General features: G+C 40.5%; 1 protein-coding gene across 1 annotated transcript in view; it reads left to right on the forward strand.

Annotated features, from left to right (window-relative positions):
• Positions 1–11,059, forward strand: part of SERTM1 (serine rich and transmembrane domain containing 1) — a 66,182-nt gene extending 55,123 nt beyond the window's left edge. The window contains exon 2 of the mRNA XM_077484150.1: positions 6,716–11,059. Within this exon, the coding sequence (XP_077340276.1) occupies positions 6,825–7,157 (333 nt within the window). The 5' untranslated portion in view covers positions 6,716–6,824 and the 3' untranslated portion in view covers positions 7,158–11,059. The remainder of the gene's footprint in view (positions 1–6,715) is intronic.
• Positions 11,060–15,434: the final 4,375 nt, after the last annotated feature.

Raw genomic sequence — 15,434 nt, forward strand, 5'->3', positions numbered from 1 at the left:
GGTGTGTATATGTAATGACAGATTATGTGACATTTAGATTGCCCACAGGTGGACATTCACCAACTTAGGCTATTGTGTTCTGGTCCATCACATATAATTATGATTAAAAAAACATTGAATTAAAGGCTGTAATGTAACAAAATAAGTAAAAAGCCAAGGAGGGCGAATACTTTTGCAAGGGACCGTAGTTCTTCAAATGTAAAAAAAAAAATCATAAAACTTTTTTCTCCAAATACTGACTTCTGCTTGTCTTTAAAATGTACAGCAAATGATGTACTCTTGTATAAATACAAAAGTACTCTTGTAAATACTTTTGTATTTACAATAAACATTAATTCTCTTGTTTTACTTGGAAATCCATTCCCAGCATCTTTGCAGTCCACAAATGTCTACCACAGATCAGCCTGAGTGTTTTATGTGCATTGTAGGTGGGTGCAAAAAACGTCTGCATGCCGCATCTCTGATACGCTTTCATCAAAAGGCAGGTTATATAGAGTTCAATGGTAAGGGGCCTAAACTCCTGTAAAACATAACTAAAACATAATGCACCAAATACACCCCAAACAGATGTGAATCGGCCCTTATAGTCTGACCACTGGGAAAAAGGAGACTGAGGAAATGCTTCCTCTTGTCTGCAGCAGACTGATGCCATCGTCTCAGCTTAGGGCCGGTGCACACAGCGATGCGCGGCGAGGCGTCTCCGACTTGCCTCGCCGCGACCTGCACGGACCTCAGCGGCGACTTGCAGAGGACTTCTGTATAGAAGTCAATGCAAGTCGCCCCCGAAGTCGCCCCAAAGTAGTACAGGAACCTTTTTTCTGAGTCGGAGCGACTCGAGTCGCTCCTCTCAGAACGGTTCCATTGTACAGAATGGGGGCGACTTGCGGGAGCGAGGCGAGGCGAGCCGTGTCGCCTCGCCTCGCCTCGCGTCGCAGTGTGAACCGGCCCTAAAAGTCACTCGGAAGAGCTCAAGGATTGTGTTTTATTTAACAAACTGCAATTAAAATAAAAAAATAAAAACACTGTTGCTGTAAATTGTGTTATGAGGAAGTTATTAATTCAAACATTGCTGAACATTTCCTGCAAATTAAAGTTTCACTTGCATTTACTGTTTGGCTGCATTTAGAATTTTGAAATAGTGTAAATAATAACGCAGATTTTTTATCTATTGATTGATATTCTAAAAACAATGTGTATCAGTGAATGTGGAGCCTGCTAAAATTTCATTAGAAGCTCTAAAGATAGAAGTTGTAATTCAAAGCACATCCGTAGAATGCAGACTCATCACAATGAATACTTAATTTGTTCTAGTGACAACTGCTACAAAAGATGAGTTTGGCCTTTAGGCTGCCAGAACATGAAGTGAGCAATGTGATAGGACTGCCATAATGAGGAAATTCTGCAGTCCGTGAACTCACAGAGACCTGCAGAGTGAAAGACAAATAGCTGTGGAATTGCATCTGAGAATTTCAGGGCTTGCAAAACCAATAACAAATGTATACATTTCAAATAGGTTTACAGAAGGTGGGATATAGCAGCCTTTGACTTCAGTTAAAGATTTATGGTTAGATGCACAGCAAAAAGGTTCAGTGGCTGAACAGTTTTAAATAAAGGAGTCCTTCTTTTATCCCTCTGCCCCTGCAGAAATCCTCCTCTGACACTAGATGTCCCTCCTCTTTTAGCCTCAATGGTAGCCAGCATCATTCATGTTTCCTGTGCGCCCAGGCTGCCACCTGCACACCCTGATGGTGCATCATCATACCAATCTAGGTTCCCATACTGCAGCACAGAACATCATTTAGATATCATTATATGAGTTTTGTGCAGCAGTTAAGACAATATACTGCTGAAGCAGAAGATGAGGAACATGTATTGTCATCAGACACTCAGACTGCTGGATTTAAAGTAGAACTATAGGCAAAACTTTTTCGCCATCTGTGTCCTATTGGAGAGATTTCCCTTCACTTCCTGTCCTATAGCCAAACAGGAAGTAAGAGGAAATCCTTGAAAATTAAGAGAATTCCTTGGGGACCCCCAGGTCACCAAAAAGAGTGCCCCCCATTGGAAGATGTCCCCTCTATTACTTTTCTGGGGACAACCTAATATTTGGGATTTTCTTATACTTTCACTTTCAATGATAATGGTAAACAGGAAAAATGGAGATGGTGACTCTCCTTAACAAGGGCATAGACAGCAAGAAAAACTGACAGGTGTTCAAATCAGTCTTCACTCTATCCAAAACAAAAAAAAAAGTTTTTGCTTTAGTTATACTTTAAGGCTCTGCGTGTGGCCGGGGAGTCTCTTTTACAGACTGTTAAATGGACTTTAAGTGCAGAAAGAGATATAGTAAATGTATATATTTTGACATACCCAAAAGAGGAAGTTTTGCTTTTCCGCCACCTATCCCCCCTACCATTTTTGGAAAGATTTTTTTAGTTGGGGAGGAGCGGGTATCTAGTTTTGACAGGTACCCACTCCCACTTCCATTTGGATCGCTGTTCTGGATCCACAAACGTTCCTCTAACCCCCTGCCTGCAACCCTCTGGGACATATCACAGATCCCAGAAGACTACAGGACCATTCACAAAGTGCAGTGCGACTCACACATGCTCAATGGGCACCTGTGCAAAGAGTCAAAGCCAGCTTTCCACAGTAAACATCCTGTATCCGGGGACCCAAAGACCAGTGAAGAACCGACATGGGTGAAAACGGCGTGGGATCCTTGGATAGGTAAGTGTCCTTTTATAGTATTGCTGACTTTTATTTTTTTTGTTCCTTGGGTGAAAAAATGCTTCATGTAGCTTAGACCAAAAACAAAACTAAAATATGATAGCTTAATGATTTTTTTAAAATAAGATTGTATTAAAGAAAAATGCTCAAAATGTGTAATGTTTGCAATCTCTTTGTAAATGTTTATCATTTTTCATCAATTAGGTTGATACAATTTCTGACAGTTCCATTTGTTTCAGTTTTATCTTTATCTACAAAAGCAGATGGGTCAACTAATAAACTGATCTACAAGATCCAGTGGACTGGACTACCCTCCTACATACTTCTCTAATAAATAAATCTTTAATTTAACACTCCTTATCTTTTCTGGACAAGCCTTCACAATTGCTACACACATAAAAGAGATAACCTAATTATATATGCATACAGTATATACACCATGAAAAAAAACTGTCATCTAAGGTCGGAAATGCTATACTAACCATCCAACAATAATACAGCGATCTCCAGACCGCTGAGCTGTTATGTTCTGACAGCGGAATGGCCCCCCCGCCAGAACACTCCGATCAGCGCTCTCTGTGATTGGTTGACAGCGCTAATTGGGAGCTAGCCGGTCAGTTTTTTTATTTAATCAGCCAATGTCTCCTGGCATTTGGTCTATGTGTACCCGGCTTTAGGGAGGTTTTTTTTGTTTTGTTTTTTGCTGTTGTGGTTTTATAGCACAGCATTAAACATTTTTTAGCTATTATGTATGTTTATACTGATAATAACCTTTGATATGATGATGGTGATGATGATTATGGTTATTATTTTTTGGTATTAGTAAGGCACTGGTAAATAGAGTTCAATATATGGAGGAGCTGATAGAATGTTATGATGAAGGATTTAAAGAATATCTAAAGCCAAAGGTTTTCTTTTTAGTTCTGGATAGAGTTGGGAAGAGAAAGAACTCTTGTGAGATGTTTATTGATGCCTGTGTCCCTGCTGGGAAAGTTCACTATATTATCTATATTACAGTTTATCCTGGTGACCATTGACACAGAGACTGAAAGTAAGGGAAAAATACAGAATTTCAAGTTGTCCTTACAACTGGAATAACGGGGAAATCTTCCATATTTAATCTGTTTATTGGTTTTCATGTCATAGGACAAAGATATAAAAATGATAACAGACATGGAAATAATTAACATATTATTAATAATAAAACATATTCACAATAACATATCGAGGATATACAACAAACAAAGATAAATGACTCATTAATATGACCATAGATGAGTAATATCCCTATTAATTGTAGGGACATAGCCATTATTTAAGAGACCAATGCAAATATAGAAATTATATAATTGAGCTAATATCTTGTTTGGGCAATATTGTGAGAGAAACATCATCCAAAACAGGCTTGAAGTTATAAGTCAAGGTTTCTTCAAATGATCATGAATTTAGATGATTTTTCAAAGTCCAGTTATAATAAAATATAACTAAAATAAAAATAAAAATAAAGAAAAGATAAAAGGGGGGGGGGGGGGTGTTAGTATAAGGGCAGTCAATTTTAGTTATAAATTTTAGTATTATCAAATTTCGTTTGGTGGTTATGTAAAGTGCAGGCCATCTTATCGTTAATCGTGATCCAATAAATTTTTTGTTTGACAAAGAATGTAAAATATCACTACTGCTTAGAAATATTCCATTGGGGATCCTTGGCCCACTTGGCACAGACAATAAAGTAAAACAACCCCAAATGGCAAAGAAGAACCCGGCAGTGATTTTAACCATTTCCTATTCTATCCAATATGATAAAAAAAAATAAAAAATTGGCTCTAAATAAACTTAAATGAATACAAGCAAAATAAGGAGCGAGAACAAATCTTATAGTATTCCAAGAGAAAGCATGCAACCATTTTGAAATGCATTGATGTTACCAAGCAGCAGTGTGACATCACATAAGATTGCCTCCCTTGTAAACAAAGTTCAGTCATATATGCAAGAATTTTCCAAGGCTGTGATTTACAGCACTAGTTTTCAGAATTCATCTTGCTGAAACATTTTTGGAACCAACTAAAGTGGTCCGATTGGAGTCAGTAAGGATATACATGATGGACCACATCCACGAACACGGCTTTGGCCTGTGGACACAGAGGCTGCTCGCCTTTCTTATTGTTGAATAGTGTTGCTGATAGTGTGGGGTTTATTCCCTACCTTTATTTGTAGCTATTGGAAGAGTTGTATTTGGGATAAGTGGTGCTTTGGTCGGCTGTAAACTATGTAGCTTGGGTTCCTTGTACATTGTGGTATTTTGGTGCAGTAAACAGCACCTCGATGATCTACAGTGTTATGCTAAAAACAACGGGCAACACTTATGTTCATACCAACAGATTCATGCTACTGATGCTGCTACTGACCCCCTAAAAAACTTAAATAAATACAAGACCCTAACAAAATAAAACTCAAATAAAACAAAGCTCAAACTAAAAAGAACATAAAAAAACTGTAACCTCAAATACTCACCTAAAAAAAAATGTTGATACCATTTTTTAAATGTAACCTATTTGGCAAGAGCTGTTAACGATTAGTAATATGCACTTTCTTTAATACACTGGGCTTTGAATACTGTCCAAGTAAAAGTCCACACAAATTGATTTGAAGTCCATTATAGATGCTTCAAAGCCCTACATGCTTCCTGCTATATTGTTAGTTTAGAGTCTTTCTGGGACTTGACAGGTTCACATTAAGAAACCAACTATGCATCAACTAATTTTGGACCAGCACCTGGTAAGCCCAAAAAACTTTCAACCAAATATCTTTGGTGTGCCTAGTATACACTCGATTAACTCCTTCATATTCCCCATTTTCCTTGAGCTATTATTTTTCTGCTGATTTTTATTAATTTATTTACTATTGATATTTGTCATTTGTGTTTGTTTTGTTAATGTTTTTTGCATTGTTTGCAGTGTTGATATATTTTTTTAGCAACACATTTCCAAAAATACACAACATTTTGTAAAAAAAAAAAAAAAAGACATTATTTAATTTGTGAATAACACCATGCTTTGGACCAGAAACATACTTTTTATGTAATTTTAAAGGGGACAAACTATAGAATAAAATTTACACTTTTTATTTACAGTAATGTCCTGTCCACACGGTCAGACCTTCTGACGGAAAATGTGCTACTGGCCTCTTTATAGTCCCGTCGTACGCGTTGTACGTCACCTCGTTCTGAACAATCAGATTTTCTGACAACTTTGTGCGACCATGTGTATGCAAGACAAGTTTGGGCCAAAATCCGTCTGAAAAAAATCAGAATGTCCGACCGTGTGTACAGGACATAACACTAGTATTGCCCACCAAAAAAGATATATGTATTACCCTGCTATCCTATAAGTTATTGCCAAAATATTAAGACTATATTAGAAATGTAAAAATTTCTGTGGGCAATATGAGGTATACAGGACGAAAGCTCAAGCGGGTAAAGAGAATCTGTCACCATCTTCATGTAGAGCAAAGTGACAGGGTCTCCACAAATGCCCTTAATGACCCCCTTATACTCACCTACCAGCATCACCTTGCTGGTTCTTTCTCTGTTGGTCCTCTTTGGTATTGGGGAGCATATGACTTCCTACCCTGTCACAGTGCTTGGGCTTAGCTGCCAATCGCTAGAGCTGAGCACTGTCACATGATGGAGGGAGTGATATCACGATACCCCCTGGTTACTGATATTATTGATTTAAGTGTCAGTAATGACTGAGGAAGGATAAGTAAGGAAGCAACAGCAACGTAAACATACTGTAAGGAGATCGGAGAGGCACTTTGCAGAGACACTGTCACTTTGCCCTGCAGTGTCACTTTCATTAACAATTCAACAGCTTCTTGGTAAAATGTACCTATTGTTTAGCATTTATCAAAGCAACATAGTGAAATGTCAAAAGGTTTTCTTTAGCACTGCATATAGTATACAATTAAAATGCCTTATATATTTCAGGTTGATCTTCCATACTAAAGTGGATGACTGAATTATAACTTCACTGGTGTCTTTCAAAGATGTCCTGACTTGAATCTTTTTGAAAAGTCAACACATTGCCCATGCCACTATGTCTGGATTTGGTCCTTCAGCAGTTCTACCAGAAGACATCGGGAATGGAACATTCTTGGAATTGTTCCCTACCTCTCTCTCAACCTCAGTGGATTCCTCATCATCAACACCCAACCGTTTATCAAACGTTTACGTCTACGTGTCTATCTTTCTTAGCCTGTTGGCCTTTCTTCTTTTGCTGCTAATTATAGCTCTTCAGAGACTAAAAAATATCATATCCTCAACGTCATCTTATCCTGAATACACAAGTGACGCAGGGAGCTCCTTCACTAACTTAGAAGTTTGTAGTATTTCTTCCCAGAGGTCTTCTTTTTCTAACCTTTCTTCATAAAAAGAGATTAAACTGAATTCTTAAAGAGAGGAAATCTGAAATTCTTGCATGTGGATAACACCTTTGAATCTGAACATACATCCCTTATTCTGTTTGATATGATGCTGCTTTTTATCTCAATTTTGCTTTTGTCATTTATTCGTTTCGTCTGCTCTGTGCCCATTTTCAGTCAACGTGAATGTTTCTCATGTTGAATGAACTTATCAAGCAAATGTACTCTCTCTAATCAGGACCCTCTGGGAGATCAAAGTCCTTCATAATATAGAACTCTTGATCTAAACACCAACCTGTGCTTTTTCTCCTGCGCATAAACTGCCACACACTGTACCTCTATCATACTTGGCAATTATACTTGCATTTACTAGTCATCTGTAAATTTGTTACTTTTAAAGAGATTATTTTGAGATAAATATTTCTAATTATATTTTTTCTTTTTGGCATGCACAATATCCAAGGGCCAAACTAGCACAAGTTTAACATAATTTTAGGTAAAAGGTGGGATAATATATATGTGTACTGAAGTATTACATTTTACCTGTGGGGTATCTATTAAAACAATATGTTGCAATGGTTTAAGATTAGTATATGTACCTGAGCATGACATTTATTTATTTCAATTTGAGAGATAACATTTGGCTTATTTCCTATGGGCTGTACCAAACTCTGTTAAACATAAGTAACACATTAGTGCACCACCAAACCAAACGATCTTAACCCTTAAAGGGTCAGTCTGGCCAAAATGGATGCTGCTGGGCTTAGCCTTTTGAGCCTGTTCATTAGCCCAGATAGCAAGCAATTTAGCTGCAAGTTTGAAAACAATTTGCTAAGCTGTTGCTAGATTTGCTAAGCTTCACAAGTTTGTTGCACAATTGAGGCAAGTCCGCATTCCATGACTCCAGATCAACTTTTTTTTGCAAACATTCTGCAAGTCTGCTGCAAGTTCTGGTTCTGTTAAGTTGTTCTATAGTCATCCCACCACAGGGGGTCATTGTGGCTGATTTTTTCATGCTGTAGACTTGCAGAGCTCTCACTGCAAATTTGCTCTTGCTAGAGACTTGCCACGCAAATTTGCTACAAATTGGTAAAATGTCAACTAGAACTTGTGCTTCAAGTGCTCTGTGAGTATACAACTGGCCAGTGTAAATGTGCAGTATGTTGAAAGACATTCAACACTGACACAAATTTGTGGCAAGTTTCCTTGCTGTCTGGGTTGTAGGTATTGCTTTAATCTACTGGGTTGTTGACTTCTTACTTGAATGGGGGGGCAATGCTCAAAACTTCTAGTAAGGCCTTGTGTAGAGTACCTGATCACTATTTGAAGCTAGTTTATAAATCAGTCTACACACACAACACACCCATAACCAAAGTATCAGTTTTTGGTTGACTGGACATTTCAGTTAGGGATGTGAATAAAATAATGCCTCTAGTCAGAACTGTATTCTCTTTAAGGCACCAATTGGCAAGAGTTGGCAGCACACAAGCACAATAATTACAGTTTTTAATTACGTTTTTTTAATCTGCTCTTTTTTGCCCAACTCTTGCCCTTGTGGGTAAATCAGTAAATAATTAGAGTATGCATGAAGTCAGTGAAGTTGTTCCAAATGCTCAAACAACAGAGAAGTCATAGGATGCTCCAAAGCTCAAACAAGCCCTGTCATCAATAGCACTTTTTTTCCTATAATATTTATCTTGCAAGGTTGTTGACCAAGGGGAGCCATCATGTGAGTGGGCCAAAAACAGCACAATTCTGTAACAAAGCAATGGCTCAAAACATTCATTCCAGAAGCATGGCACTTTACCATATAGAGCAACAAAACGGCTTATCGGGAATCACCCATAAATATGTGAAATGCTTAACAAACATCATGACCTTTATGATAAAAAAGGCAAAGAACATTGTGCAAATGTGCTCTTTGCTTTATATAATAAGGCCAGATACAAATCATTTTATTTTACCATTCCAAGGTGAAATTATATAAAGTCTGATGAATTCCCTTGCGGGTAGGTTTGCTCTTTCTGCTGCACTGAAGACCTAAATCTTTATAAAAAAAAAGACTGGTTCAGTTAATGTTCATAATACAGCTGTCAATGGTGAGGGCCGTCACAGACACATCTGGGCTCACACTGGCTACCAACAATCCAAGTGTGTATTTGTGTATTGACTGCCTTTCCAGTCACAAATGAAGACATAATTGTTAAAATGTAAAACGTAAAGATTAACATAGCTCAGCATATGTGAACTATAGAAATGTTTTTGTTTGGACAAGAGGACCTGTATAATGGAGGTTGTGCTCAAAAATGCAAACATAGGGAAAATAACTATTTAAATCAATATTGTCTGCAGGCTTCCAACAGCTGATCCTTTCCACAGTACTAACTTACATGGCTTACTCCATACTGTGTCTCTGGCAACCATCTTAGTAAGGAGCAGGGAAGCCACCACCCCCAACCATCTTAGTAAGGAGCAGGGAAGCCCCCCCCCCCCCCGATGAATGATGATCTGATGCCTGATGGGGAAATATCAGAGAAGCGGGTTTTGAAGTGCAGAATGCACATATCCAGAAAATTAATGAAGCAGAAGCAGCAAGATCTTTGCACTGTGGGCCCTCAGCAGTGCCTTAGATTAGTGGTCTCCAAACTGTGGCCCAGGAGCCGGATGCGGCCCCTAAGCTTGCTTTTATCCTGCCCTTGGGGTACTATTTTATTTTCTGACACCAATGAAGAGCACAATTCCTCCTAATGACATCAACGATGGGGCACATTTCCTACCAATGACATCAACGATGGGGCACAGTTCCTCCCATTGACACCAACAATGGGGCCCAATGAAACCAATGATGGGGCACAATTCCTCCCACTGACACCAATGATGGGGGATTGTATACTCCTACTGATGATGGGACATTTTATACTCCCGATGGCCACAGTCCGGCCCCACTCAAGTGTGTGAAGGACAGTAAACCAGCCCTCTGTTTAGAAAGTTTGGAGACCTTTGCCTTAGATGATCTATGAGGGTATAGGATAAGAGTACCTAGGTACTAAGCACATATGTCAGGGAGCGCATGGCTATTTTTCAGGAGTAATTCAAGGAAAAAGGTAGATCCTTCAGGCTGGATTTGCACTGTTGCACTGCTTTAACATGTGTTATGCTGCATTCATTTGAATAGGCTGCCTAATACACCAAAAAAGGTGCATGCCCTATTCTTTCTAACAGACTTCACAAAAATGCATAGCAGTGTTATACCAAGCATTCTGATGTGCTGCAATGCATTTGGTAAGGTATTGGGCTGCCGTTACCAATGTGACACCACAGTGCAGCAACATGCATAATGTCTGTTTATGCATGATGTGGTATTGTGCGTGTTATTGCAGTGCAATAATGTGAACCCAGCCTCCGTGTAAAACTTAAGCACAATTAAATATGTCTAGATGTTCCCTGTCATATAGTAAATCTTCACTCCTTAAGTTCAGGTACACTTTAAGAAGTTCTTGATAATGTGAATCAAAATGATGAAAATTACAGACAGAATGGATATCATGAATGAATACATGAGCGTTTCAGTAAAATAAGGTGTTCTGGTTAATAGATCCCCTGACAATGAATTATGATGATCATTTCTTTTTCAAATTCTAACCTTTAAATCCAGCTGCCAGTTACATAGTTCCACCAGTGTTCAGAAAAGCACACTAACCATAGTAATATTCGACAGCGCCATCCCTTAATGCTACTGGTGTGATAAATGAATCACTTTCCTCATAGTGTTCCTCAGTACTTTACGCCTTGCAATCAATGGATCTTAATCCTGTGCCTTTGACAATCTCCACCAATGTATAAATATCATGTTAAATGTTTTAATTGTCTGTGCTACATACTGTAAAAATAAATGTAAATATATAAAGTTTGTCATTGTTTTATACTTCTTAGTCTTTTACAAATTTAAATTAACCAATCAGTAATGGGCATTTATAAACATCTGAAACTTTATTCTTAAGGCCCCTTTCACATTGGTACGCTTTGGTTGCTTTTCCAGAGCAATGAAAATGATGTAACTGTTCACACTGTTCACACTGACACTTGAAAAGTCCTGCATGCTGCATCTATGGTGCAGTTATTCAATAGCAAACTGAAAAGGCACCTCCCATTGAGACTCAATGGGAACACATCAAAAGCGCATCAGTGTGAGTGGGCTGTAAGTTGTTATGATAATATAAAACTACCTCTCAGGGATGAGAATGTATGCTGTTATTTAGTTGTATTCACTCCCTGAAAAACTAAAATTTCTGCCCAGTGTCAGACTGTAAGATATAGACAACCTATCCAAGAAGAAGAAAGAGAAGGCACGTGGCCTGATGCATGAGTAATTTTAAAACGTTTATTAAAACAAACTGGTGTGTACAGAAAATAAAAAATACTACGTATTCGTAAGAGTGGGTGAGTTACAATGTAAGTACCCCTTAGTTAATTGAGTTAAATATAAAATTTTAAAAATGGTGCCCATATACGGGATAAAAATTGAACAACCGGCTTATTACGATAGCCGATTGTTCAATTTTCCTCCTGTATATGGGCACAATTTTTTAAATTTTATATTTAACTCAGTTGACTAGGGGGTACTTACATTGTAACTCACTCACTCTTATGAATACGTAGTATTTTTATTTTCTGTACACACCAGTTTGTTTTAATAAACAATTTCAAAGTACTTATGCATCAGGCCACGCGCTTTCGAATCTCTTCTTAACATAAAACTTACCACATGAAATGGACCTGAAAGTGTGCCTTTGGTCTAACGTACAGTATACCAAAATAAGGGGCATACATTAGATAAGAAATGAGGAATTAAATGAAATAAATATGAAATGATATAAAATGAGTAATCTCTGAGGAGTATGAATACTTTGAGAAATGCCCTAAAAAGGGAATGGGAGGATGGGTATCGCGCACAGGAATCCGACAAGACCACAGGTGAGTGGGCAGGTTAAATACACCCCCGGGCTCCTCCCATAAATTCAGGCCACCATACTGGCCTTCTTATTTATGGTTGCAGCCCTATGGCCGATACAGATACGGATAACATTCAGAGTTAACATAAAACTTACCACATGAAATGGACCTGAAAGTGTGCCTTTGGTCTAACATATGGTATACCAAAAAAAGGGGGCAAAAACATTCAGGTAGGAGATAGTTCTTTATTGATTTGAGTTTAATCATTGAGAGAGTTTAGTAAATGCCTGAGCCATTTCTACTTGCGGGTTGGGGATGTAGTGAGCGAAGCAGGCAGACTTCCACCTGCCTAGTCTTTTAATGACATGGTCTGGGACCCCATGACGGGATGCTGCTGAGGCTGCCCCAATACGAAAGGAGTGTCCAGAGTATTGGCTAGGGTTCAGGTGAACGTTGCGGAGAAATATTCTCATGTGTTTCTTAAACTGACAGGTGCTCAAGGGTTTGACAGGAAAAGGAAGAAGGGGACTGGAGACCGGCTGTTCGGGCAGTAGTGATAATAGTTGGTTGAGTGTAGCAACTGAACACCAGCTATTACTGGTTCTGTAAAGATGCATGTCTATCCCTGAGCCTACTTGCTGGGTTTTAGAGACAGCTAGGTGCAGGACGAAGTGATCTATGTAGCGGATCAAGTGGTGTTTACGTAGGACTTGGCCTGAAGAATTGCTGCATGTGAATTCTCCAGGTCGCAAGAACCCGTAGTAGGCCAAGTATATGGCTGCTTGTAGGACAATACTGGGGAGGAGACCAAATGGAGAGGCCATCAGGATGATCGACATACCCCTAAATATGACTCCTGTTATGGGTAATCGGTTGGCGCTGACCACCGGTTGAAGTTTCTGAACACCACGTAGAATGGCTCGTATAGCGTGGTATGAGAACAAGGAGGGTTTTACGGGGTCCCGTAGGGAAAAGAAATGTTGGATACCTGCTAGGTATAGGTGAATAGTGTTGTGTGATAGGGCCAGCTGGGTATTACAGTACTAAATGAAGGCCAGAATCAGTTTGATGCTTGAGGTCTCCCTGGAGTGGTGTGACAGGAATTTGTTGAAGGTCCTCCAGGCTGTTTGGTAGGCCTTGAGGGTGTTGTGGGAGAGTAAGGTGTTGATGAGTTGAGTCGCTGTTTGCAGGTGTTGAGCTAATCCAGGGTCAGTTGAGACCAGGCAGGGATAACGGCTGATACTGGGTCGACTCCGGGCACCTGTTCAAAAAAGGAGGTGTAATTAAAATAGGAAAGCGCATCTGCTGTGAGGTTGCACTTGCCCAGAACAAATGAGCAATGAATGTTAAACTGAAATCGTAAAGATAGTTGTACCAGCCTACGCAGGAAGGACATGACTGCGAGGGATTTTGACCTGCCATTATTAATGATCTCTGCTGTGGCTTGGTTGTCGGTGGTGAAGGCCACAGTTTGTCTGGTCCAGCAATAACCCCAAAGCTGTACGGATGCCACTATGGGATAAAGCTCAAAGAGGGAAGATGTTCTGGTGAAGCCGGGTATTGCTAGTATCTGTGGCGGCCAGGGTCCTGCAAACCAGAGATGGCCAAAAATTGTTGCAAAGCCTGTGGATGCCGCAGCATCTGTCACTACCTGGGGAGACAGGGAAGATACGGTGGGAATGAATAAGGATATGCCGTTCCAGGTGGAAAGTAACTCCTCCCGCATGAAGAGGTCCGCTACTGCTTCAGTGTCAAGACTGAGGATCTGGTCAGGATCTTGCGTATGGGAAAGGAACACCAGTAGGCGGGACATGAAGGAAGAGCCTGTGGGATGATGCGCATGGCAAAGTTAAGCATCCCTAGGAGGGATTGCAGCTGCTTCTTGGTGCACCCTTTGGTGTGGGTGAAGTCTCGGAGGACCGCCCTAATGCGGGTCAGTTTGTCTGGGGGGAGGCTGGCCTGCATGGTGCAGGTGTTAAGATTGATTCCAGGGAATGTGATCGTATGTACTGGACCGTCGACTTTGTGTTCAACGATGGGAACGTTAAGGTTTTTAAACACAACCCTTAGTCTGTCGAGGTCCCCTGGGGATGAGCCGGGCGGTTCTATTAGTAAAAAGTCGTCCAGATAATGGATGACCTCCTGACACTGGGCTTTGTGCAACTGAATCCAGGTGAGAGACTGCGCAAATGTATCAAATAGCCAGGAGCTACTCTTCGACCCGAAGGTCAACTTGGTGGCAAAATAATATGCCTCCTTCCATTTGATGCCATGCCAGCACCAAAGGGACAGGTGGATGGGTAGGAGTTTAAAGGCGTCTGAGATATTGGCTTTGGAGAGCCAGGTACCTGCGCCTGCTGTAAGTATTGCTTGGATTGCCATATCGATGGAGGCGTATTTGAGGGAGAATTCTTCAGAGGGGATGAGGGAATTAAGACTGGGGATGGGGGAAGAATGAGGCGCAGACAAATCGTACACCAGATGTAGTTTATTGGAGAACTTGACAAGTCCAATAGGGCTGGCTCTCCAAGTATTGAATGGGAGTTGAGTGAAAGGCCCTATCATAAAGTCCCAGTCTAATTCGGTCTGTAGGAGCTGGTCTATGGCCTGCTCATCGGTGGCAAAGATTCCTGCACTTGTGGGTAGTGTGGGGCAGAGAAATGAGGCCAGTGTGGAACCCTCCGGTGAAACCTTGGATAAGGTAGGTGGTCAGGGACGGGGTGGGGTGTGCAGAAAGGTAGAAGTCGAGCCATGGGACATTGACTCGGCTCAGTCATGCCTTTTTCAGCTGTTTGACTTTGCACAGGATTCTAGGATGTGCCCTCTGGCATAAGGTGCAGATGTGGAGCAGGTGACACTGGCTGAAGTTGCAGGAACCATAATTGAAATGATTGCAGATGGCTGCTCCTCCCATGGTCCGGACTGGGCGCCTGAGTTTGTCCATCTGGGGCATATTTGCAGGGGCTTGCTGGCCCTGAACTGCACCGGAGATAGAGGGACTATCGAAGGGGCGACTGGTTGTCCCACTGGCGCACCAAGTGGCAGTATGGGTAGCAGATTGGCAAATTGCGCACAACGGTGAGTGTAAGCCAGCAAAGTGGCGACAGAAGAGTTCCGTGTCCATCAGACTCCAATTTGTGGTCGTCTGAAACTGTAATAACCTGGCTGCTGCTTTGGCGGAGAAGGAGCGGTGGTAGTCGTAAAAAGCAAACCCTCCATACTTGTAGCCCAATTCTACCACAGTATGGAGGTATAGATCCAGCTCTTCCCTTCTGCCAGGAGAGACTGAACATATAACATCCCTCATCATGCTGAAGGCCAGTGTAAACTCC

Source organism: Lithobates pipiens, unplaced genomic scaffold (genome assembly GCF_037356315.1).
Source record: "Lithobates pipiens isolate NorthernLeopardFrog02 unplaced genomic scaffold, aLitPip1_a1.2 Scaffold_16, whole genome shotgun sequence".
In the NCBI taxonomy this organism is placed as follows: Eukaryota; Metazoa; Chordata; class Amphibia; order Anura; family Ranidae; genus Lithobates; species Lithobates pipiens.